Below are 27,370 nucleotides of genomic sequence, written 5' to 3'. Positions count from 1 at the left end.
CAGCACTCCACAGGTGAAAAGGGGCACTACCACCATTTAACGCGGGGAACAGCTAGCCCCCTGCACTAGGCCTTCAGCTCCTGAAAACACAGAAGAAGAAATGAACTAAATACACCTAAAAACAAAAAGACAAACTGATTTTCAACATACAACACATATGTCAGTGAAGGGCAGAGATAATGACAAATCACCATAACAGAACCAACTTCACACAAACAATAACAAATTAAAATGGTTTCAATGAATACAAAACACCATTTCCAAACTCTGATAATCTCTGTGGCTCAGGATACACACAGAGGACGAATCTCACTTCTCTGTGAGAGAGGAAAAAGCACTTCTGAAGCCAGAGACAGAGTTTATAAATGTAAACATACAAAAACAAAATGTATAACAAAACGGAAAACAAAACAGCAGCGTAGTTCAGCCCTGCAGCTTCAATCCAGACAGACACCTTCTGGTGAGCAGATTAGATCTATAGAAGAACAAACAATTAACATGAAACCCACACAAGTTTCACTCACCATCATATTTAAGGCATTCACTTACCAAAAGTGTTGACGCTACAGCCATAATTACAGCCGCACACACACGGCTGTATGGAACAGCTGACTGAATGAAGGCAGCAATTGGCCAGCGGAGCTCGATACGAGCCTCGCGCAAACAAACGCTGAATCACATATAACGAAACTAACATTAAAACAAGGTAACAGAGCCACACAGTTAGCCTAACGTTGAACATAAAAACAATCAATGACGACAACACATACCCATTGAGCGGAAACGCCCAATACCGGAGAAGAGGGGGGGCCATTAGACCATGACGCGCATCTAGGCGGCACATAGCCGCCCTAATATACCCCACGAATGCACACTGATAGGCTATAAACGAAACCACCGTATAAGGGGCGGGATATAATAAAACAGACAGATGCGCTGTTCTTATGCACTCCGCATAATACAAAATCACATTAAAAAGTTATTATGCATAACCGGGAAAATCATGGTTACACCCAAATTACAACATTAGGAAGGGGGAAACTGCTACAAGACATTAGTCTGTCTCACTACACTTGCATGGTTACATTTCCTTATAAAGTTACCAGCTAAATTGCTTGCTTAGCTGAGTGTTAATTTTGGACCCTGGTCCCACTTTAAGAGGGCTCAAGTTTTGTTGCGATATTCTGAAGTTAAACGCACACACACAGCATGTGTCAGCCGAGGTGTATGGAAGTGATTACCGGTTTTCACTGACTGCCAGCCCAGAGAGAAAGGGCTACGTGCCTGTACGGTGTAGGTGGTGATTGGACTGTGATTGTCAACACCATGGCTCCATGACAACGTCGCCGTTGTATCTGTGATCTCTTCTACGATTACCACTCCAGGAGGTCCGGGAGGGCCTGAAAACAAACAGCATAACTGTAATTCTAACTAAACAAAAACATATCCAGAATGAAAACCGGCTAAATAACAAAAACAAAAAAATGCTGGTCTTAGCTGGTCTGCCAGCCTGGTCAGATTGGTCTGTTGGCTGGATTAGAGGGGCTTTGGGCACATTTGACCACCTAAACGATTAATCCAGTTGAGCACCAGCTTGGCCAGACTGGAGATCATATTAAAGTAGCTACGTTCAGCAAACCAGGAACAACATAAGGTTTGGCAGACTTTAATTCATTTTACTATTATCAATAGTTTTTCAAGTGTTTAGGAATATCCCTAACTTACAGTAGTTTCAGTAAACTGAATGCTTGGACTGGCAAGGAATTTTTTTAACTTTTTAAATGTGATTCTCATGATATGACAGCTTTAACATTCTGTAATTGATATGCAGCAATTAATGTTAATACATTTTTATTGTGGTGTAAGCAACACAAGAAACTGTAAGTGCGTACATGTGGAATAAAATTCCTGTTAATCTCTAAGCAAGCAAACAAGTGAAAGTACAGTCTTTCTAAACCATTGAAGGGTTTTGCATGACAGATCTCTCGCCAACAATTGCATACATTTTTTCGGTTTCTATTATTTTCTTTGTGTCTCTTATTGTTGGTGTGCCAGTGGTCGTAGGCATGCTTGAATTGTAAAAATAATTAAATGTTTTTTTTATGTGTGTTTTTAATCCTTCAGAAGTAAATGTAATCTCTGTATGCAGACAGTGATTGGCTCAAGAGGAAAGGTTGACAGCTGCATCGGCCAGTGAAAGTCAATGCTGTGTGTGGTTTAACAAGGATGCATTAAATGGTTGCACTGAAAGGTGCCTTTGCATTCAAGCGTATTCATATGCATACCGTGTCACCATGGCAGCAGCGGTGGAAGCTTGTGTTCCCCTTCTGTCGCTCTCTCCACGTTGTGTTGGAGAAGCGACACTAGGGGTCTCTCTTGAGCGCCGATATCCACCTCTAATCTATGAAAAAAGGCCAATGAGAGTTGGCAGCCGGTATTTGCATGTCCCGCCCCCGGACATACGGGTATTTAAGCGGTGCAAATACGGGAGTTCATTCAGAAAATTTCTTCGGAGCCGATGGTCTGTCTGCAGTTTGCTGCGAGTTACACACCACTAACGTTCCTGTTTCCTCTGACGATCTGCATGCTGTTGGATTTGACAGCGCACAACAGCGGCTTTCTCCTACTTTGCACGGCGTGCATTGTTGCCCCTGAGCGCTTCGACAGCGCAGACACACACACACACATTGTGTATTTAAAAGAGTAAATTCCTATTAAAAGAGTAATTTCTCTAAAAGAGCAAAACACAGCGGCGTTGAACGTCCTTTTCAGGACGCGTCTTTTTCAAGATGCCCTTCCGCCCCTGTGTTGTTCCTGGATGCGGTAGAGTGCTCTCCGCTTCAGACGGCCACAGGCGCTGTCTCGTGTGTTTGGGCCGCGATCACACCGAGGCGGCGTTTGTGGATGGCTCATGTTCTCACTGCGAGAACATGACCATGACCACGTTGCGGTCGCAGCTTGCTTTCAACAGAGAGCAAGCCACCCAGCTGCACCCCGCATTGCTCCTTCTTCCCACGGGATTGAGGACGATGCGGTTGGCGCTGGGGGCGATTTGGGGGCGGCAGTGGGTGCAGTTTCGCCGGGTAGCCCCCCGCGAACCTCCCGTTCCCCGACACGCTCGCTGGTCCCCGTCTACGCTCGCGGCGATAGCGGCTCGCCTCACGGCCCGGCTGTCTATCCTCCTGAGCCTCTGCATCACAGAGTGTGATGTCTGATGCCGAGGACTCCCCTGGACTGCCGCCTTCGGGCCAGCAGGCCCAGGCTGAGGCCGACGCTCAGATGTCTGACATGCTTTCCCGGGCCGCCGTGAGCGTGGGGTTGGATTGGAACCCTCCATCCTCCCCTCAGCCTTCACGGTTGGATGACTGGTTCCTGGGGGCAGCGTGCCGTTCGCGGCCTTGCATCCCCCCGGTCCCGTTTTTCCCGGAGGTGCATGACGAGCTGACGTCTATGTGGAGAGCCCCGCTCTCCGCTCATCTAGGTGCCACCCGCTCCACTCTCACCACCCTCGACGGCGGAGAGCGCCACGGATACGGGGCGATTCCCCAGGTCGATAGGGCAGTTGCGTACCATCTATGCCCCGGTAGCCCTACCTCCTGGCGTGGCCGCCACGTACTCCCATCCAAGCCCTGTAGGACAACATCCTCGCTCAACGCGAAGGCCTACAGTGCGGCTGGACGCGCTGCCTCCGCCCTGCATGCGATGGCCCTCCTGCAAGTCCACCAGGCCAAAGCACTCAGAAGCATGCACGGGGGTGGACCTGATCCTGATGTAATGCAGGAACTGCACTCAGCGACCGACCTCACCCTGAGAGCGACGAAGGCCACAGCGCAGGCACTCGGACAGGCGATGGCCACCCTAGTGGTCCAGGAACGCCATCTCTGGCTCAATCTGGTTGAGATGCGTGAGGCTGACAAGAACCGCTTCCTGGACGCACCTGTCTCCCAGATTGGCCTTTTCGACGACACGGTCGAGGACTTCGCCCAACAGTTCTGCGCGGTGAAGAAGCAGATGGAGGCCATCTCTCACATCATGCCCCGCCGCACAGTTGCCGCTACGGGCCCTGCACCGTCTGCTCGCCGAGGGCGCCCCCCTGCGGCGAAGAAACCAGCTCCTGCTCTGCCCCAACCCGGGCCCAGCTCTCAGCCCCAGCGTCGAGCACCCCGCAGGCGGTGTACGCCCCCTGCCTCACGAACCCCCTCTAGGACCCGGAAGGCTCCCAAGCGTTCCTGAGACAGTCGACCCAGAGCCGAAGACGTTAGCTCCGGAGGTGGTAAGGCCGCTCCGTCCCCCGGTGGAGGGCCGGGTGGAGAATCCTTTGTTTTTTCATTTGCCACACTCCTTGACGGGGGCTGTGGTACCCACATTCTCAATAAAAGAGCTATTTCCTTTGCCTCTGGGTCACCTGGCCCGCAAATGCCGTTCTCACGGCAATCTGCTTTCAGATTACGACAGTCCCGGTACACCGGACGTGGCGATCCCGCCTTCCGCCTGCCCACGACTGTCCCCCGGCCGGCCGGTTCAGACAAGTCCAGAGGACGCCAGCATCAGACCTCCTCCTCAGTCACGAACCCGCCCCTGCCGGGTGCGCGGAGCAAGGTAAGTGCTTTGAGTCTATTCTCAGCACCTCAGCCTCAGGCCGCAATGAAGCCGCCCGACGCTGCACTACCTGTTCCGCCCCGCTGCGAGGCCCCGCCGGGTACGTCCAAAATACTCGTCCCTTTGGTGCCCCTAGCGCAGAGCTGGGAAGCGTGGCTTTCGCTTCCCAACGCATCACGCTGGCTGCACCGGACCATTTGACTCGGTTACGCAATTCAGTTTGCCTGGCTCCCGATCCCCTTCAGGGGCGTCCGCTTTTCCGCAGTACACAGCGAGCATACCAGTTCCCTGCGCACGGAAATCACGACCCTCTTAGCCAAGGGTGCGGTAGAGCCCGTCCCTCCAACCGAAATGAGGAAGGGTTTCTACAGCCCTTACTTCATTGTACCCAAGAAAGGCGGCGGCTTACGACCAATCCTGGACCTGCGAGTTTTCAATCGGGCCTTGTTAAAACTCCTGTTCAAAATGCTCACGCAGAGAAATATTCTGGCTGGCGTTCAGCATCTAGATTGGTTCACAGCGGTAGACCTGAAGGAAGTGTACTTCCACGTCTCCACACGACACCGACCCTTCTTACGGTTCGCGTTCGACGGCCAGGCGTTTCAGTACAAAGTCCTCCCCTTCGGCCTGTCTCTGTCCCCTCGCGTCTTCACGAAGGTCGCAGAGGCAGCCCTTGCCCCGCTACGAGTAGCCGGCATCCGCAGAGACCAGGTGCTCCGGCACCTCAGCCGTTTGGGGCTTCAGGTCAACTGGGAAAAGAGCAAGCTCACTCTGGATCAGAGCATCTCTTTTCTCGGGTTGGAGTTAGACTCAGTCTCAATGACAGCACGTCTCACGAGCGAGCGTGCTCAGTCGGTGCTGGACTGCCTCGCTTCCTTCAAGCCAGGCACAGTGGTCCCTCTAAAACTTTTCCAGAGGCTCCTGGGGCATATGGCGTCCTCCGCGGCGGTCGCGCCGCTGGGGTTGATGCATATGAGACCACTCCAGCACTGGCTCCAGACTCGAGTCCCGAGACAAGCATGGCACCACGGCATGCATCAGGTAAGTATCACCCCCGCCTGCCTCAAAACACTCCGACCCTGGACAGACCTCTGCTTTTTACAGGCAGGAGTGCCCCTGCAGCAGGTGTCCCGACGCGTTCTGGTCACAACCGACGCCTCCCGGTCCGGGTGGGGTGCCGTGTGCAGCGGGCACACAGCAGCGGGCCATTGGAAAGGGGCCCCGCTGCATTGGCACATCATTTGCCTGGAGTTGCTGACCGTCCTTCTTGCTCTCAGGAAGTTCCTCCCGTTAGTTCGGGACAAACATGTCTTCGTGAGATCGGACAGCACCACGGTGGTGGCGTACATAAATCGCCAAGGCGGCGTACGCTCCAGCCACATGTCACAACTCGCCCGCCATCTCCTCCTCAAGTCGCTGCGTGCCACTCACATGCCCGGCAAGCTCAACGTCATAGCGGACGCGCTACCACGACAACGCCTGCCCGGCGGGGAGTGGAGGCTTCACCCCCAGTCGGTCCAGCTGAGTTGGGAACGGTTTGGCAAGGCCCAGGTAGACCTGTTTGCCTCCCAGGAAACCTCCCACTGCCCGCTCTGGTACACCCTAACAGAGGCTCCCCTCAGGACAGACGCGCTGGCACACAGCTGGCCCTCGGGGCTGCGCAAGTACGCATTTCCCCCAGTGAGCCTTCTTGCACCAGTGCTGTGCACGGTCAGGGAGAACAAGGAGCAAGTCACGTCAGTGGCCCCCTACTGGCCCACTCGGACTTGGTTCTCGGAACTCAGACTTCTCGCGACAGCTCCTCCCTGGCAAATTCCCCTGAGAAAGGACCTCCTCTCTCAGGGACGGGGCACGCTCTGGCACCAGCGCCCAGACCTCTGGAACCTCCACGTCTGGTCCCTGGACGGGATGCGGAAGAGCTAGCCGGCTTACCGGCGACCGTTGTGAATACAATCAACCAAGCCAGAGCCCCCTCTACCAGGCACCTTTACGCCCTAAAGTGGCGCTTGTTCGCAGATTGGTGTTCTTCCCGAACTGAAGACCCGCAGAGATGCGCGATCAAGTCAGTGCTCCTGTTCCTACAGGAGAGGCTGGACAGGAGGCTGTCCCCGTCCACCCTCAAGGTGTATGTTGCCGCCATTGCCGCCCACCACGATCCTGTAGATGGCAAGTCTTTGGGTAAGCACGACCTGATCCTCAGGTTCCTGAGAGGCTCCGGAGGTTGAATCCCTCCCGGCCAGGCCTAGTTCCCTCCTGGGATCTCTCGGTAGTCTTGGCAGGACTCCAGAGATCCCCCTTCGAGCCGCTTGAATCAATTGGACTCAGGGCCCTCTCTCTTAAGACGGCCCTGCTGATCGCGCTCGCCTCTATCAAGAGGGTCGGGGACCTGCAAGCGTTCTCTGTCAGCGACACTTGCCTGGAGTTTGGTCCGGCAGATACGTCTGTGATCCTAAGACCGCGACCAGGCTATGTGCCCAAGGTTCCTACCACACCCTTCCGAGATCAGGTAGTGAACCTGCAAGCACTGCCCCGGGAGGAGGCAGACCCAGCCCTTTCATTGCTATGTCCAGTGCGCGCCCTGCGCATTTACCTGGACCGCACACAGAGCACCAGACGCTCTGAGAAGCTCTTTGTCTGCTTTGGAGGACGGCAGAAAGGGAATGCCATCTCCAAACAGAGGCTCGCCCACTGGGTTGTCGACGCCATCACACTGGCTTATCACACCCAGGCCTTTCCCCTACCCTTGCGGGTCCGAGCTCACTCAACAAGGGGTGTTGCGTCCTCGTGGGCACTGGCCAAGGGCACCTCCCTAGCAGACATCTGTAGAGCCGCGGGTTGGGTAACACCCAACACCTTCGCGAGGTTTTACAACCTCCGCGTTGAGTCGGTTGCATCTCGTGTTTTCTCAGGTCCGAGCCCGTAGAACTCGGTAACACGTAGACCGACCGGCCGGGTGGATCACTTGCGCCCAGCGCCCTTTTCCTGACGTCAAGGTAAAGTAGTGCGCCTTCTTCCCAGGGCGCCCCACTCCGAGTCGGGCCCCTGGTCGATTCCTCCCCAGCCCTCCGGGTCCGCGGTTCAGCGGAGGAACTCGCCGACCCAAGCCACTGCGGGTACCCTGATGGATACCCTGTACTGGTATAGGTGCTTCACAGGTAAGGCCTCCTGCTCGGACTCCCCCTGTGTGTATTTCCACGGTTCTGTCCCCTTACGAGCGGACCCCCGTGTCTCACCTAGGCAGTTACAGCTGCCCCGGTCGCCGTGCTGTAGCAACTCCCCCCTTTCGAGGCTGGATCTACCACCGCACCATACTTTCCACACGAGCGCTAAGACGGCCGTGTGACGTGTCTACCACTTTTCCTCCCCAAGAAAAAGGGCAGGTTTGGTCTCCGCAGGGTCTGGGTAAGACCCCCTTCCCTATATGCGTGTAAGGGCCCCGGCCGTGATTGCTCTATGCGAGAAACATAGAGAGAAAAGAGGCCCAGCCAGGCTGGCCCGTTCCCAAGTTGGCAAACATCGCCTTGTTCCCCTCCCAGGGTAACTAGAAGGATTCCGATGTTCTTATGGGGCATTGGGGAAGGGTACGTGCAGCCAGGTACAGACGATGCGCGGCACTGGATGAAATCCCTGCCCGCCTCTGTATCGGCGGTTCACGTACACGGTTCAGCACATGGCAAGATTGGAATGGGTACCCTAGTGTCGCTTCTCCGACACAACGTGGAGAGAGCGACAGAAGGGGAACGTTTGGTTACGTATGTAACCACCGTTCCCCGAGGGAGGGAACGACACGTTGTGTCTTTCCTCCGCCATGTCGCTGAACCGAGCCACTGTTGTGGCCCGACCATTTCCGGCTCCTCAGAAAACTCCTGAATGAACTCCCGTATTTGCGCCACTTAAATACCCGTATGTCCGGGGGCGGGACATGCAAATACCGGCTGCCAACTCTCATTGGCCTTTTTTCATAGATCAGAGGTGGATATTGGCGCTCAAGAGAGACCCCTAGTATCGCTTCTCCGACACAACGTGTCGTTCCCTCCCTCGGGGAACAGAGGTTACATACGTAACCAAACGTTTTAGGTGTGAATGGAGATCTCGAAACTGGTTTTCTTGTCTGAATCAAGACTGGGCAGATGTGGACCTTCTGTGGCCAGCGTCATGAACATATGGTTGGTATTTCAGTAGGGCAGTTTTGATGTTTGGGTATATACTGTAGCAGCAAGGATTTTGATAGTATATAAAATTAAGCCAAATTTTAAATATCACAATGATCAATGAGTCATTTCCTAAAGACATTTGAGTATTTTCACTATCCCTTCTTGTAATTTCAGAAAGAAAATACATTTACAAAAAAATTCAAGATATGAGTGTTTTAGCTATATCTTCCACATATGGATATGACACAAAACGTTTGAGGCTGATAAATGTGTTTGTTTACAGGGAAATTGTGTGGAAACACATGTCATGCAGAAGCAGGACGAGAAACAAGATGAATGTGACATTTGTATAAACAGAGGTGTTATGAAGGTGGTTTTGCAATTAACATGAAAACTGGTTGGCACGGTTGTAATCAAGTATCTATATGTGGGATGTTTGCCAATAAACAAGCTGTTTATTAAATATGTAGTTGCAATTCTTTGTTACTGGCTAATTAATTTAGAACAGAATTTAAAACATGTTTTGTGAGGTAATTAAAAAAATGGTAATCCATATATACACTCACCTAAAGGATTATTAGGAACACCTGTTCAATTTCTCATTAATGCAATTATCTAATCAACCAATCACATGGCAGTTGCTTCAATGCATTTAGGGGTGTGGTCCTGGTCAAGACAATCTCCTGAACTCCAAACTGAATGTCAGAATGGGAAAGAAAGGTGATTTAAGCAATTTTGACCGTGGCATGGTTGTTGGTGCCAGACGGGCCGGTCTGAGTATTTCACAATCTGCTCAGTTACTGGGATTTTCACGCACAACCATTTCTAGGGTTTACAAAGAATGGTGTGAAAAGGGAAAAACATCCAGTATGCGGCAGTCCTGTGGGCGAAAATGCCTTGTTGATGCTAGAGGTCAAAGGAGAATGGGCCGACTGATTCAAGCTGATAGAAGAGCAACTTCTATCAACCGAGGTATGCAGCAAAGCATTTGTGAAGCCACAACAAGCACAACCTTGAGGCGGATGGGCTACAACAGCTGAAGACCCCACCGGGTACCACTCATCTCCACTACAAATAGGAAAAAGAGGCTACAATTTGCAAGAGCTCACCAAAATTGGACAGTTGAAGACTGGAAAAATGTTGCCTGGTCTGATGAGTCTCGATTTCTGTTGAGACATTCAGATGGTAGAGTCAGAATTTGGCGTAAACAGAATGAGAACATGGATCCATCATGCCTTGTTACCACTGTGCAGGCTGGTGGTGGTGGTGTAATGGTGTGGGGGATTTTTTCTTGGCACACTTTAGGCCCCTTAGTGCCAATTGGGCATCGTTTAAATGCCACGGCCTACCTGAGCATTGTTTCTGACCATGTCCATCCCTTTATGGCCACCATGTACCCATCCTCGGATGGCTACTTCCAGCAGGATAATGCACCATGTCACAAAGCTCGAATCATTTCAAATTGGTTTCTTGAACATGACAATGAGTTCACTGTACTAAAATGGCCCCCACAGTCACTAGATCTCAACCCAATAGAGCATCTTTGGGATGTGGTGGAACGGGAGCTTCGTGTCCTGGATGTGCATCCCACAAATCTCCATCAACTGCAAGATGCTATCCTATCAATATGGGCCAACATTTCTAAAGAATGCTTTCAGCACCTTGTTGAATCAATGCCACGTAGAATTAAGGCAGTTCTGCAGGCGAACGGGGGTCAAACACAGTATTAGTATGGTGTTCCTAATAATCTTTTAGGTGAGTGTATATGTTCAAAAAGAAGAACAAAGCCTTTCATAATTACTCAAAATTAAGTTGACAAAAAGATATAATGCAATATCTTGGGATAATATATGCAATACACAAAAGGTGTTAGCACAAACGAACACAACACAAGGGTTCTGGTGATGTTATAGTGAGTAAATGATGATAGAATATTCATTTCACACCACTATTCCTTTACTGGAAGAAAGCCAGTGGGGTCTATTTTCACTTTATATTGCTTTTAAAGGTGTTACTAACTGCAGAGTGTTATAATTGAGTTTTGGCTTCAGACTCTCTCCATTAACGCACTCACCTCTTACGAGCATCTCAGCTTCTGCAAGCATGCTGTCCGCACTCGTATGTGCCCGGCAGCCATACTTCCCAGCATGCGTCAAGAGGATGCTTCTGATCATCAGGTCTGCTGTGGAGGACTGCTAAATGTAGAAGAAAGGGAATGCAAAACAGAGACATGAGGAAGAGAGAGAACTAGACCTCCAAGCGGTGCTTGACACCTGAGCAATGGGTTGCTGTTACACCGTCTATTGGCTTGAGCGGATTAAGAGATTGCTATTCGGTTTAGTGGCACGCCTGCCATTACTTTGCTCAATCTGCTCCTCTCTGGAAATGAGAAAGACCCTAGGCTAGACTGAGAATAATTCAAGGTCTACAGGCAGCTGTTTAGTACAGGGACTGATTAAAATTACAACACATGAATCAGACAGCTTGGTGCTGCAACACTATCTGCTGTGTACTACCACAGTGAAAGTGTGGTGCCTGTGAAATATGTTTCACCTTGAAATAAAATAAATAAATAAATAAATACAAATAAATTATACTTGGCATTAAAAACATATAAAAAATATATATATATATATATATATATATATATATATATATATATATATATATATATATATATATATATATATATATATATAAATCTCTATCTTTTATTTTCTCTGAAATGTTTGGTTTTGAAACAAGTTAAAACAAAAAAAATTATTTGACGAATGTACACTCAAATGAACCTCTTTTTTTATGGAAATAAAACATGTGCTTTAAATATTTAAACTGTGCCCACTCTGAATCAACTGCTGAGCAGACACTTTCTGAGGTTCAGCACTGAGAAGATCTGATGGTACAAGTATCTCATAATGTATTCATTAACACTGGAAATGTAACAACTACATGAGTACATTATGTAAACATAAATAATTCAGTTTTCACAATTGTACTGCCAGTAGAGACACTTTTATGAAAGAATGAACTCCAACCAAACAGACAAATGCCTCTCTATCTTCAAGAAACACATAAAGACACTGTCCAATAAGCACTTACTCTATTTTTATACATTTTTATTTTCGCTGTCTATTTAGAGAGCTTCAAATAGATCATATTTAGTTAGTATACTACCTTAGATGGCAGCTGCCTATGTGGGCAGAAGGTAGGGAGGCAGATCATTAGGTTTTGGAACACAGCTATTGTTTTTTAAGCCATGCCACAGCAGAAATAATATCTATATATATATATATATATATATATATATATATATATATATATATATATATATATATATACATAAATTATTTGCTACCCTCACAATGTTTATTAATGTGTTCTGGTACAATACAACCACATGGCTTGGAAAATGAAATCAAAGCAATATCCAAAAGCACAACAAACATCAAGGCATGTGAAATCACTTCATTGGAAGGTTTTGTGGCAGCAGAATGCCTGCTGATGCTGTCTAATCAGGGAGCATTCTGAATCCTGCAGGAAAGGTGGAGGGTGTGCAGGGCGGCTGCTCCTCTGAGACTCTGATAAAAATGATGGTGTGATTCACAGCGGGTCTTTCATCATGATGACATATGGTGCTGGCTGACCTTTCACTGGATTGATTCTCACTCGAGTTAAAGGAGGATTTGGTGCAATGTGGCATGCCTAAAATGAGTAACTGTGACTCCATCTGGTCATGAGCAACAGATTGAAGATAAAGTTATGATACTGTTTTCACAGCCACGAGAGAAGGTTGTCTTTAGTGGGACAGTTACTGTACATTTTCATTTATGCATGTGGCAGAGTGACTTACAGTGCATTAAAGGTGTACATTTTAAAAATCATTTTACCAGTTTATAAAAAAAGAGCAGTATCACACAAAACACAAACAATTGGAGATGCATCAATATAGAAATTCTTGCTGATACAATAGTACATGTTTATGGTTGATAACCAATATGATCAATAATATAAATCTGTTACAGAAATAATTTAATTGGAAACAAACTCTTATAATATCTGATTGAATAAAAAAAAAGTTCTGATATAATCTGCCTCCAATATTAGCTTAATTTGGCTAATGCAAATAATTAAATAATGATAATAATAATAATAATAATTTTTATTATTTAAAAAAACTGATACCGTTATTCCACCAATATATCTGTGATTTATGAAAAAGAGTTAATTGTCTGAAAGGGGAAAAAAGCTCTGACATTACCTGCTTCCAATATCGGCCAAATTAGATTAATGGATGCTATTTGCAAAATGGTAATATTGACTGATAATGATATTCCAACAATACATCTGCCATTTATGAAAAATAATGAACTGTCTGAATTGTGAAACAATCTCTGAAATTATCTTCTTTAAAAATGGCCCAATAAGGTTAATACCAGTTATTTGCAAAATGCTAATACTGATCAAAGCTAATATTCCACTGATATATCTGTGATTTAAGAAAAAGAGTTCATTGTCTGAATTGGGAAAAAAGCTCTGACATTGCTTGCTTCTAATATCATCTTAATTTGGGTAAGCCTCTGGAGTCTGAGGTGTTTTTCGTATCCTTGAGATGTGTTGACATGCCCTGACATTTGTGCTTATTTCAGCTACTTTCACCATATTAATGGCATGCCTCACTACACTGTATTCAGCACACATGTATTATAATAATATGTGAGCAACATGTATGTACAAGTTAGTATTTTTGAGAAAATAAAGTTTAAATTTGGTTGTCAAAAATGTTTTAATAAATAATAATAATAATAAGTATAATAAGGACATAACTAAACACATAACAATTTTTTTTCACAAGACCTTTGAGTGCTGAATTTTGTAGACCAGAGTCTTTGCTACAACATATTGCGAAAACCATCCTGGCCATTCATTCACATTAAACAATAAATTGATTTAACTTTTGAAAGTCACCTTTTGTTTTAGAACGACTGTATGTAAGGGAGTGTCAGTGCTCATGAATATTGATGTTTTTCACAACTAGGGTGATAATGGCCCACCCCTTATGGGGATGTCAATGTGAGAAGACTGAAGAAAGAATGTTTTCTTTCTTCTTTCTTTATTTTTATTTTATTGACAGCATAGTTCACAATACACTGTCATTTATTTAACTATTAATAACAATATAACTTTTTTTCCATGAACTAGTGTAAATATTAGGGAAATAGTTATATGGCATAATTGTCAAATATTGCAAATAAGTTTGAGACAGCAAGATGCATTTAAAGTCACAAATGAAGGTAATGCTTGTTCAAACGAAAACTTTCGAAAAGGGTGCACCATTTCTTGTTCATTTCATTCATATTTGACATTTCATTAACTCTCAAGTATTCTATAAACAAATAAACCTCCATTGTGGACTAATATATTAGAATATTATATAGTATGGAATAAATATTATGTTATTTAGTGTTTTGGGAGAAAATAATTTTTATTGCAGAGCCTTTTGCCCTGTTGTACACTATGATCACACAGTACATAAACAATAAATCAATTATTAAATGATTATTCATCATAAATGATATCCTCCACTGGATCAAGTCGATATTTATCGATGCAAGTGTTGTTCATCAGTCTCGATCTTCTTCTGATGAAAATTAGAATTCTTCCTCACTGTTCAGGATCATCTGTAGAGCTTCATCACATGTGTAGTGTGTCATTATTCAAAAGTGATAGTAAATCTATGAATTTGATGAAGCCTGATTCCATTTTTACAGCATTGATGGGGCATCAGATCATTACCTTATGAACAGCAGGCTCCACCAATGGGCATGCCTGGACCAGCGCTAATGAGCTGAGACATAAAAACGGTACCTCTCGTCAGTTTCGTACACATTATATAATCAGAGAGTTTGGATTTGAATTGATTCATTTAAAAGTAGACATTTTAAGGTCTCTATAGTCATATTTATCATGTCTGTGCAACAATTATACGCTGAGTTTCGATTCATGATTGTGACGTGCTATAAGCAGAAGTAAACTGAGTTTTATTTTTTTGAGGTTTGTTTTATGTATTTCACAGAAAGCACGTTTTGATTTATTGTGAGTAGACGCAAATAAAAGTAGACCCTTTACAGTTTTGAATGATGTCTTCCTCTTATATGTATGACCATAAATGATGGCGTATTTAAGTCATTGCTGTTGTTATTCGGAAAAAATCCAATTGATCGCACCAGCACCTCTGTCGACTCCAAAGGGGTAAAGACAGTTATTTGTAAAAAATGATGATACTGACTGATACCATTATAACACATACAGTATATAGAAAAGGCATATTCTGCTTAAATTGGGTAAAAAGTTCTGATATTATTAGGTTATTCATGGCTATCAATAATTTACCAAATGCTAATATTGATCAATGCAATATTCCATTCTTATTTATAATGGTCACTATTGTTTACCCCATCCCATTCCTACAAACAATACGGTAAAGTAATATTATCATCCACAAAACACCATGAAAACTAACAAGAGAACCCCCAAATAAATGCACAGCCAGTTGATTTAATTGGATTTCACCTACTACCTCAGCACAAGGACACAGAAGCACATCTGTAGTGAAGAGAACCCTTACTGTTTGAATGTACTCAAAGTGACCGCCCTCCTGCTGTGCGTTGAGGGGCTGGTTGTTGAGCAGCCACAGGAAGGACACATCCAGCGAGGGGTCGTGAGTGACTTTACAGCTAAGCACCACGCTCTCTCCCACAGTCACCTCCACTCGCATGGGGCTTAACTCCACCTGCATGGCCTCTACAACCACAACAACATCATCCTGTCATCACAGTACAACTGAAAATGTGAAGAACATCTGCAGTTGTGTCAGAAACTATGAAATACTTAAAACCACAATATACAGGGAAAAAACATTAGTGAAATTCACATTACGTCTATAGGAAAAAGACATTGGGAGAATTCAACGTTTTGCACCCACTAAAATAACCTCTTCAACAGTGCCCTTTCTGGAAGACCATAGATAATCCTGTGAGCAAATTCTTGCATCAGCATAAAAACCTGCTTCATGCCTGATCAGGTGCAATGAATTTTTCTTAAACCCAACTCAACTCAAATCATCCAGGCATGGCTCTGTTTGGTCTTGTGTGGTTAACCGTAGGCTTGGTCAGTTTTATGAGCTGATAAGGGTCTCTTACCCTTAACTAGCAGCACGGTCGTCAACTCCGCTGATCCAAACTGGTTCTCGGCCTGGCACACATAGCTTCCCTCATCACTGCGGCTGGAGTTAATGATCCGGAGGGTGTTGTTACGAAGCAACATGATCCTGTAAAAAAAAAAAAAAAGAAAGAAAGAAAAAAAAGACGAAAAGAAAAAGAGGATGTAATTCTTCTGCCAGAGGAAATACTTCAGAAGGTGAAAATAAACAGATTTGCCTGAAATTATCAATGCTAAAAATAAATATAATTAAACATTCGAACAAATTTAATTTAACACAGGGTATTGTAAAAAATTATCATGATTCTATCAAGTTTTTTTGAAAATGTACTAAAACAACATCATAAAAAACCACATAAATAAAACAAAAAAATTGTTATTTATTATTTATTGATTTATTAAATTTTTTTCAGGGTCCTATGCAAGAATTTGTGATCTGACCATAAGGAATACTTTATTACATTTTACTTCAATATTTTCTCATGATTTAGAACACAAGATCACACAATAAACACAATAATACAAGATTTTTATTTATTATATACTTTTCATTTATAATCAGAAATGTATCTTGAGCACCCACACAATCACAAAACTATTAAAATATGAATCAATAAATCAAATAATAATAATAACAATTATTATTATTATTACTATTATTATTAATGACAACAACTACAACAATAATAATGATACTATTTCATTTATAAAGCTAATTTTTTAATCTTAAGTACACTTTAAAATGCTAAATGAAAGCGGAAAGAAAACATAATGAAAAGAAATGTGTAATGTGTCTGCAAATGTGTAAAAGCATATGATCGAAATGAACTGTCAAAAAGTAGGCCTAATTACGCTCTGTGAACATGTGTTGTCCTTCATTTTCATTAAACATCTAGATTCAAAGATACCATCAATAAAGTCTTTTACAGTGTTAATTAACTGATAGTAAACTGTTGGTGAGGATTAGTACATTGATGGCTATCAAAAGCCAATTAACACTTCAAACAATGAAAGGGCTTTTTACGATGGTATACTGAACCATGAAAGAGATCAAGAAGTACGCAAGTACTGTATATGGATATTTCTTTATAAAGACTAAAATATTATTTAGCTCATACTTAAAAGAATAATCAAACACACAGAGAGGTCTTAAAAAGAAAAAGTTGGCTCTGGTGTAGACAGAAAACCTCTGGTGATTAATATACTAGCCCAAGAAGACAGCAAGTCAAATAGGCTTTTTTGGAATACAGTTAATTTGCGAGTGAGTCAAGATGAGATATGATATTTCATTCTTTCAAAAATCAAGAGAGAGCAGGAAGGCAAATTGAATTTTACACAAACAACTCAAGCTTTTCTTTTATCTTATCGCTCTCGCTCATTCACTGTACTTAGAGCAGTTCACAGAGCACCTCATGAAATGAATTAACTTCAAACAAAGACAATTAATTTCTTGTCTGAGGTCCAGAGAAACACAATGTAGGGTTCTAAGTAAATTAATATATCTGAGAAACCACCTGAGATCTCCAGTAGTGTATATGAGCAGCAGGGTCCCAGTTGTATTATACCTCATAAAAGTCATCACCTTAAGTGGCACTAAATGTACATATGCTAAAATTATTATTGTGTATTCACAATCAAGTATTTAACCCTTTAAGCATGGATTGGTGAGAAAAAAAAAATCTAAATATGAATAATTATAGTCTTGACCAACACAAAATAGGTATAATTTTAAAGCATGTCAATCAATGTGCACATAGCACATAATGTGCTTTCTGGTTAAAAACACATCAGCATTCCTGGATCAGATGATTTAATTGGAAATTATGAAGTACGTTGTCCAGCATCATGGAACAATAATAAGGATTCACATTGCTGCAACCAGAGGTGGAAGTCATCCAAATATGGGCAGAGAGGATCGTTCACTTTAATTATATATGGCCACCAGGAGATAGCGCCAAGTACATGACACAGACTTAATGATGGCTCAAAAGACACAGAATGGAACTGAATGATATTTCATTACTCATGGTTGCATGCTTTGGAGAGAGAGCCTACCTTTAGTCATTGTTGTATTTGCATGTGTAATTCGTTTTTATGTACAATAATTATGTTTTATTTGTTTGGAATGGCTTTTGGTCACTTGGAGACATTTTGGGAACTAGGAGAATTTTTTTTTGTAATGCTATAACTTTCTATTGCTTTGTCATATCAACACAAAATGTTATGCTGTTGCGGATAGTATGATTGGGAACAAAACAAAAGCTTTTGAGCTACCTTATTTACACCCTGAGATACTGTATATAATGTAAAATAAGAAAAAAAAAGAATTTCAGCAGTTTCTTAGGCTGAGACAGAAATTTCATTACATATCAAAATCTTTATCATCTAAAAAAGTTATTTTTAAAATAGTACAAAAAAATTGACTCTTTTTTTCTTCTTTGTAGAGATGTAAGCTCAATTGTGGGTATGCCACTGAAACAGGAAATCTTTAAAAACACCTTCATAGCTTAAAAGGTTAAATAGGTTAATAGGGTTTAATACATATTATATTTGGAGAAGCAAAGAAACAAACTGGCCAATCATTGGACTCACTTGTTCAAGTACTGGGATCTGGCAACCTTCTGATACCTCAATGATTTGGACAGGAAATCTCCATCTATATATTTAAAATTATATTCCTTTCTAGTATTTCCTTACATGTGCTTTGATTGGCAGTGGTGTGATGTTGAATATTTACAAAGCAATCATTTTATTAAAATTCAATTTTGGCCTAAAAATAAAAGTCTCAATGAAAGGGAGCCGTCAGACTAATTTCTTCCTTCTTAATTTGTCTCTGGATGTTTGGCTTCCATATTTACAGCGTTAAGCTCCCTCATCTAACATAGGCTGATGAGAATTGTCAGACAGAAATTCACAGAGGCGTGACAAAGTATAACCCGTCCTGTACATGTAAAATTCATGAAGCGACATCAGCCAGGAAATGTTCCCTTAAGCAGAGGAGAGCAAGAACCCACATTCGGCAAGGACACTGAAACAGAAAGGACACACGGTGGAGACCGGTGGGTAAAAGCAATATGTAAATCAGCCTTCATGACGAAGGCAGTAAAAATGAAATGTCCCCATAGAGCCACCTAAAATATATTTCAGGCCATTCAATGCAAAGACCTCACTTTAACAATCTATTCTTCTCAAACATCTACAAGATCAGACCATTCGTATCCTGTACAACACAAAAAACAAAACGGTTACACACAGGAAAACCTATGTCTTATTCACTAGTTTGAGTAGCCGCAATCACTGCTTAAATATTGCTGAATCTTGAGTATTTTAATTAAGTCATTGCCAATCCATGCAAACACACCTCCTTAAATGTAGATGGTAAACTGAAAGCTATTTAAATAAGATGTTTGTGTAGATTTGAGAGATCATGGCAGTAGAAGGTCAACCATTTTAAAATTAATGTATCTTGTTTTAAGAACGTTAACATATTTTTATTGCAAAATGAGTCAAAAATATTGATTAAGTAAATGAGCTTTAAAATAACTTTTGATTTTCCCAATTATGGCTTCTTTGCCATTGTTTCAACATTTTTGAGAGTGATGTGCCATACTTTGAAACTAATGGGATTAATCCTTTTTATTTAGAATACAATACCCTTGAATATTAGTGAAAATTCATATGAATTGCAAACCTTCATTAACTCCATACAGCTGTCAATGTCAGATAAAAGCAGGGCAGCTTCAACCACACCCCTGCTCCACTCACAATTGAACATCTCTTCATCAAGAGACACCTTTCTTGGATGCAGCTTATGTCTGAAAATCCTTCTGCTACAGTCACCCAGATGTGCACAAAAATGTGACAGACTGTAAATTTCATTTCACACACCTCAACAAAGATTTGACTGAAAACCCATTTTAAAACTCAGTTGAAGTGGGAAAAGAATCCATTATCACTCAACAATACATTAGGCTGTTTAAGCAATAAAAGCAAGTAATGAGATTTGCTCTTGGATCTTTCATACTAAATCTCATCTCTTTTGTCACTTCTTACATTTCCATAATGCTGGTAATGTTACTGAAATCTGATTATTAATTGTGCAAGCTAAGGCAAGTCTAATATTACCTAAACAACCAAACCAAAAACTCAAAAAAAAACTTGTTTCGGCGAGCTGTGTTATTACCTTTCGGCATTGAGACTGAAAAGTGGTTTGCGAGTTGGATAATAAAATGGATAAAAAATAAAAAGTTTAACCAGGCCAGTAAGCATCTACCTAGCAACCACATAAATGATCTAGCAACCACCCACAACACCTTAGCAACCACGCAGCAACACTTTGACAACCACCAAGAACATTGTGGTGGGGAGTGTTGCACTTTCAGCAAATCAAAATAAATCAAATAAGTATACACCGATGAGCCAAAACATTATGATGACACCTGTCCTCCATCGAAAATGTCTACAATAGGTACGCGAGTGTCGAAACTGGACCTTGGATCAGTGGAAGTAGGTCGCCTGGTTTGATGAGTCCTGTTTTCTTTTACATCACGTGGGAAGACAACAAGCCTGAAGAGGGAGTGTGATGCTGTGGGAAATGTTCTGCTGGGAAACCCTGGGTACGGCCATTCATGTGGAAGTAAATTCATCACCTTGATACCCAAAGAATGGCACATTCTTGGGCTGTTCAATTCTACCATCTATCAGTAATCTATAAACTAACTAGCCTGATCTCACATATAAATTGGCAAGTGTGTGCTGATTTTTCTTTAGCCAAAATCAGTATATGTTGACCGAATTTGAAAACACTGCCTCCAGAGGCTAAAGCGGTAAGCGTTTCAGAGCATATAAACAGTTGTTACATTCATTTATATCCAGGAGATGTTGGCAGAAACCAGTTGTAAAAAGAATTGTTTTCAGCTGAACAGGGTGTAAAACAGTGAAGAAAAATGCTTATTTTATCTTCCCCCCAACCAAAACACAAATCTAACCCTATCCATTAGTAGAGACAAAATGCCATGCTAGGGATAAAAATGCAACCTTCTTATCACGCTCATGATTGTTTATACAAATGTGATTACTTCCTCATTTGAATGGGGTTTGAACTGTGGTTACCCATGCAACTGACTCAATGTGCTACCAGTCGTGCCACGAGGGAAATAAATTGTTGTTGAGCCTTTCCAAATATGTTCAATGGGAGACAGGGCATGTCAGTGAGTCTGCCTACTGTTGCCGATCCTAGGGTACTGGAACTTTCAGAAACAGCATGCCGACTTCCCGTGTGAATATGTTGCAACAAACATCTATCACGCAGCAGGCAACATCATTTAAAATGTGATGTACACTGCTATTTCAAACATTCCACATACACAATGTCTGACAACTGTGACACTGACCTCAAGAACTCTTGTTCTGAGTCTACTATCTTTTACTGCAGGGTATGTAGCCATTGGAAGGGAAAATAGCATATGAATGCTGGTTACACCATTACATGTGAATTATTGATTTGAGAGACTAGACCTATGGCTTGATAAAAAGCAGCAAGAGAGGCGGGGTGTCAAGGTAAGTGTCGGCTTTATGCTGTGTGTGGACATTTTTAGCATCGCTTTGCAGACAGAGCCCAGGCCCTCTTGCATGTGCTGTTGTGCATTATGGCTGGTCTGGGGCTGGCGAAGCCATTTCGCAGGACAATTTGAAAAGAGCGCAAATCCCAATGGTTATTTCTCAGAATAAATTGCCTGCTTTGCAGCAGTACCACTGTCAGCAGAAAAGCCAGAAAATTATTTTGCATCATCCACTTGTAACCTCGCATGGCCTGTGATAAATATGTAAATATGAATTCATCTGGATTTAAAATTATGACACTTTATTCAACAAAGACCTTGTTACACACATATTGACTACAGTAACAACAGTCACTTGTGCATAATTACAAGCAACTAACCCTAACCCTATAGTATGTACATGTTGTTAATTATCAATAATCAGTAATAACTTTTGTAACTAAACTGTAACAATGACACTGCAAAATAAAGTGTAACCACAACAACTATAGATGCTGATTTGTAGCTATATATTCAGGATTCATAACTATATATTTTAAAATATTCCATTATTTATGAATGTCTTAATGTCCATTATTCAGATTTACATTTATATATTCAGACTTATAACAATATATATATATATATATATATATATATATATACGTAACAATTCAAAGATTTGGAATTGGAGGAGGAGGAAGCTGGGATGGCTTGACAAACACGTAGACATTTAATAAACACTTTTCAGTGTGTAACAAAACAAAAACACGCACTGCTTTTCAGCCAGATACGTATGACCATGAAGACACTCATACGCACACACACACACACACACACACACACACACACACACACACACACACACACACACACACACACACACACACACACACACACACACACAGACAGGGTTTGTGTATCTCTCTCTCACGTCTGCCGCTGCCTCCTCCACTAAAATGCTCCTGCTGCCCCTCACTGAAATCATTCACCAATCCACCATTCGCCAAAACATTATTACCACCTGCCTAATATGCTGTTGGTACTCCGAGTGCCACCAAAACAGCACTGACCCACCAAGGTCTGGATTCTACAAGACCTCTGAATGTGTTCTGTGTTATCTGGCCCCAAAACATTGGCAGCAGATCCTTAAAGTCCTATAAATTGCGAGGTGGAGCCGCCATGGATCGGACTTGTTGGTCCAGCACATCCCAAAGGTGCTCAATCGGATTGAGATCTGGGGAAATTGGAGGACAGGGTAACACCTTGAACTCTTCATCATTTTCCTCAAACCATTCCCCAACAATGTGTGCAGTGAAGCAGGGTACATTATCCTGCTGAAAGAGGCCACTGCCATTAGGAAATCATTCTGCCATGAAGAGGTGTACCTGGTCTGCAACTATGTTTAGATAGGTGGCACGTGTCAAATTGACGTCCGTATGAATGGCTGAACCCAGGGTTTCCTAGAAGAACATTGCCCAGAGCATCACACTCCCTCCACCAGCTTGTCATCTTCCTACAGTGCATCTTAGTGCCATTACTTCCCCAGGTGAACAGCGCACATGCACACGACCATCCTTGTGATGTAAAAGATAACAGAAATCATCGGACCAGGCGACCTTCTTCCACTGCTCCAAGGTCCAGTTTCGGTGCTCTTGTGCCAATTGTAGGTGCTTTTGACTGTGGACAGTGGTCATCACTCTGACCGGTCTGAGGCTAAGCAGCCACATTCGCAGGGTGAAATTCACTGTGTGTTGTGACACATTCCTTCTGAAACCAATCATTAAAGTTTCTGTGACTTGTGTCACAGTAGACAGTCTGTCGGTTTGGAGCAGACGAGATAGTCTTTGTTGCCCTCGTGCATCTATTGAGCTTTGGGCGCCCAACACCCTGTTGCCGGTTTGTCCCTCCTCGGATCACTGTTGGTAGATTCTCACAACTGCTGACCGGGAGCACCCCACAAGCCTTTCAGAGATGGTTTCAGAGATGCTCTGACCTAGTCATCTGGCCATTACAATTTTCACCCTTGTCAAAGTTGCTCAGGTCTTTACTCCTGCCCATTTCTTCTGTATTTAAAATGTTGACTATGAGAACTAAAATTCTCAAACTTTTTCGGTTCACCTGTGAGTGGTCAATATATTTTGGTTCATCAGTGTATATACATTATACATATACATTTTACAGATCTTTATTGTATAGCGTTTAAACAATGTTTTCCATGCTTGTTAAATGAACCATAAACAATTAATGAACATGCACCTGTGGGATGGTTGTTAAGACACTAACAGCTTACAGACGGTAGGCAATTAAGGTCACAGTCTTAAAAACTTAGGACACTAAAGAGACCTTTCTACTGACTCTGAAAAACACCAAAAGAAAGATGCCCAGAGTCTCTGCTCATCTGTGTGAATGTGCCTTAGGCATGCTGCATGGAGGCATGAGGACTGCAGATGTGGCCAGGGCAATAACAGGGCAATGTTGGTACGGTGAGACGCCTAAGACAGCACTACAGGGAGACAGGAAGGACAGCTGATCATCCTCGCAGTGGCAGACCACGTGTAAAAACACCTGCACAGGATTAGTACATCCAAATATCACACCTGCGGGACAGATACAGGATGGCAACAACAACTGCCCGAGTTACACCAGGAATGCACAATCCCTCCATCAGTGCTCAGACTTTCCGCAATAGGCTGAGAGAGGCTGGACTGAGGGCTTGTATGCCTGTTGTAAGGCAGGTCCTTACCAGACATCACCGACAACAACATCGTCTGTGGGCACAAACCCACCTTCCCGGGACCAAATAGAAACTAGAAAATAGAGCGAAGCAGTCAAAGTTCACTGTCTGACGCAAGTGAAAACAATAAAAATTGTGCATATGTTATGCAAGGACAAATTCTGTGTGAACAACCCCAATGCCAGACTTTGACAAGCTGCAGCAGGAAATCTCCCACGTGGGGTTGAGAACTTCTCATGTCTGGCATTCTTTTTAATAATAAGCTTGACAGTATATTAATGTTTCATGGTGGTTGAATGCTTTGTGACAAGAAGAGAAACAAAGTAAGGTCTTGGTGACCTTGTTTGTAACTCAGCATGACTGAATTGGTTAATGAAAGGGATTAAATGGCTTAAGATCATTCATGAATTTGCATCTGATTATGAAAATCAGAACGATCATGTAAAGGTTAGGAATTAGTGCAAAATTATACAGTGCAAATGTCAGTGTCGACTTTCAACATGCATATCGTTTGAAAAAATCTGTTTGGAGAAAGAAACTTTTTGGAGTTTCATTACAGTCTTTGCAAGAGTACATAAGCACACTTTTGGTGCCAAATACGTGCAGTGTTCAGATGTAAATGGTGTAAATTCACAGGATGACAACAGTGAAAAGTGTGTAAAGAGGGGGTATGTACGATATTTAAATATCTCTATTGCATACATACACTTGCACACATACAATATATAGAACAACATATCAAATCTAGGCTTATGATTCATCATCTGGTTAGGAAAACACTCTTGATAATATTAGTTAACGGGCACTTGCTGTTCCTAGCATGTCTAGACATGTCTGTTTCTGTAAATCTCAGTTAATAAACAGCTGCTCTTTCACTCGTGGCCAACAGCGCTCGACAGGAGGCAATAATGTCAGATCTGTCACTCATGATGATTGACACATCCTCTCCATCAAGTTCCTGTACACCAGCTAGCACTCATTTTCTTTGTGCTCATTTATAATGAAGCATAAATCAATGGCAACAGAGGTTGAGCTATCAGCACACAGGGTCTTGAAAATTATGGTCTGGACGAGCTGTTTTAATTCTAATGAGGTCTGTTGTACAAGACCATAAAAGAATGATAAAGACAATAAAATAAATCAATATTAAATGATTTCACTTTTTGCACAGCAGTTACGTTTTACCCTGCTGTCTGTACTAATGCGTAATATTTAAATATACTTTCCTTTCAAATTCTAACTGTAACCAACAATTATAAAATGGACAAAACAGTGCAACCATTTGAATAAATGTGATAAATCCATAAAGAACACTGTTGCATTGAAATTCAGCAAACAAGTGCACATTATGTCAAGTTCAAAGACACATATAAACTCAAATGATTGGTATGCATGCTCATAATTAAATGTATATTACGTCGACCTTATATAATAGCTTAAACAGTTTGCCGCAAACAGATGCATTCTACATAAAGGATCATTGTTATATACATATATATATGTATATATATATATATATATATATATATATATATATATATATATATATATATATATATATATATATATGCCACGGCAATATAGTCTAAGCGTTTTCTTGGTGAATTTAAATGAGTTCAATAACTGGGGTCTCTTGATATTTGTTATCGATAAGGTAATATTTACGATAAGGTAATATTTAATTAAAATACATTCAATGCATTCAAATTCAATGTCTCTTCACAAATTTGAACAGTTTTTATATATTTATTGTTGCTTAGTACTCTCAAAAACATTAATGGTGAAGCAAAATCATGTTTGTGAAAAGCACTTTGGTGTAAAGTGGCATCACTTTATAGACTTCACTGTATTCTGCAGTGCTGACGTGAGTCATGTGAAAGACACTTAACGTGTATAAACATCAATCACTTTTGCACATTAATAATTGCTCTTCACAATCACAGAAGTGACCGATTATGGTTTCAAAACGGCAAATTTCTCAGAAAGGTGCGGAGTTTGGATCCCTGAAATTAATATATATTTTTTCATGCTTTTATTTATTTTGTGGAATTTGATCATTTCCACGGCACACCTTTCCACGGCACAGTGGTTGGGAAACACTGGTTTAATGCATTGTCAAATCGCTTCAACTGCTGTCAATTCAAACGGGGTGGCCACTTCTATTAAAATTATTGGAAATAATTGCAACAGTCAACAGATGTAGAAAGGAAGTCCCTTCTTAAAGGAAAAGAGCCAATCACCTTTTATATACAGACAACGGCTGTAAATCAACACAAGAAGGTGCATGCGCGTTAGCTATACAAGCTGGAAAAAGGTTTTTTAGCAGAATCTGTTTTTTAGCATAATCTGAGGTAAAGAAGTACAATTTATGATTCCAGTGTTGTCAGATTTTACTGGTGTTTTGAATTATGTTCTTTGATCGTAATCTTGACCAACCGTTTTGGTCTTTCCCCATTCAAGTACATAGAAACTGTGCAATAGCTGTTCAGGAGCTTTCCAAAGATGGCTGCCAAGTGGACTGACTTGCTAGAAATACTTTGATATAGAATTTCTCCTCTGATCAGACCTCCTCTTTACTAAAAAGTAGAGCAATAAATAAATATATAAATAAAATCACATGAATGAACATAAGATGGGATGTTGAAAGATACAAAGCAACTGGCCGAAATGATAATTTTAATGTTACAGACGAATCAGTGTTTCAAGCTTGGGAAAAAGTTGATGATATCAACACTTAACAGTAGCCTACATTTACCTCAGGAAAGTTATCCAAAGTCCATAGTTAAGTAGCTGGAAAAAAATAATTTAAATAAAATTATCAGAGATGCGACAACAGATGCAGAGTGGATACAACTCATTCTAGAGTATTTAACCCCTCCAGTGCCGGAGGATACACAATCTCTGAGAGTCTGGGTGGATGATGGAAAAGGATTCCATTAAATCTTTAGAGCCAATTTTCTCAAAATCAAGGTTTTATGACAGCAAGCATTTAAAGGAGTCTTGTAATGCTTTATATATATATATATATATATATATATATATATATATATATATATATATATATATATATATATACTGTGTGTAAAAATTATTATCTTCTCTAATATAATATTAGTAAAACA

General features: G+C 42.2%; 1 protein-coding gene across 2 annotated transcripts in view; it reads right to left on the bottom strand.

Moving 5' to 3' along the window:
• LOC127661925 (contactin-5-like) overlaps positions 1-27,370 on the bottom strand; it is a 360,754-nt gene that overhangs the window by 33,001 nt on the left and 300,383 nt on the right. For both annotated transcript variants that reach the window (XM_052152886.1, XM_052152887.1), the window contains exons 13-16: positions 15,953-16,080; positions 15,379-15,554; positions 10,828-10,948; positions 1,242-1,400 (exon numbers count right to left, since the gene is read on the bottom strand). In XM_052152886.1, the coding sequence (XP_052008846.1) occupies positions 1,242-1,400; positions 10,828-10,948; positions 15,379-15,554; positions 15,953-16,080 (584 nt within the window). The remainder of the gene's footprint in view (positions 1-1,241; positions 1,401-10,827; positions 10,949-15,378; positions 15,555-15,952; positions 16,081-27,370) is intronic.

Source organism: Xyrauchen texanus, chromosome 21, assembly GCF_025860055.1.
Source record: "Xyrauchen texanus isolate HMW12.3.18 chromosome 21, RBS_HiC_50CHRs, whole genome shotgun sequence".
NCBI classification, from domain to species: domain Eukaryota; kingdom Metazoa; phylum Chordata; class Actinopteri; order Cypriniformes; family Catostomidae; genus Xyrauchen; species Xyrauchen texanus.
Note: the sequence above shows the minus strand (reverse complement) of the source record. Positions and strands in the feature narration are given on the sequence as shown.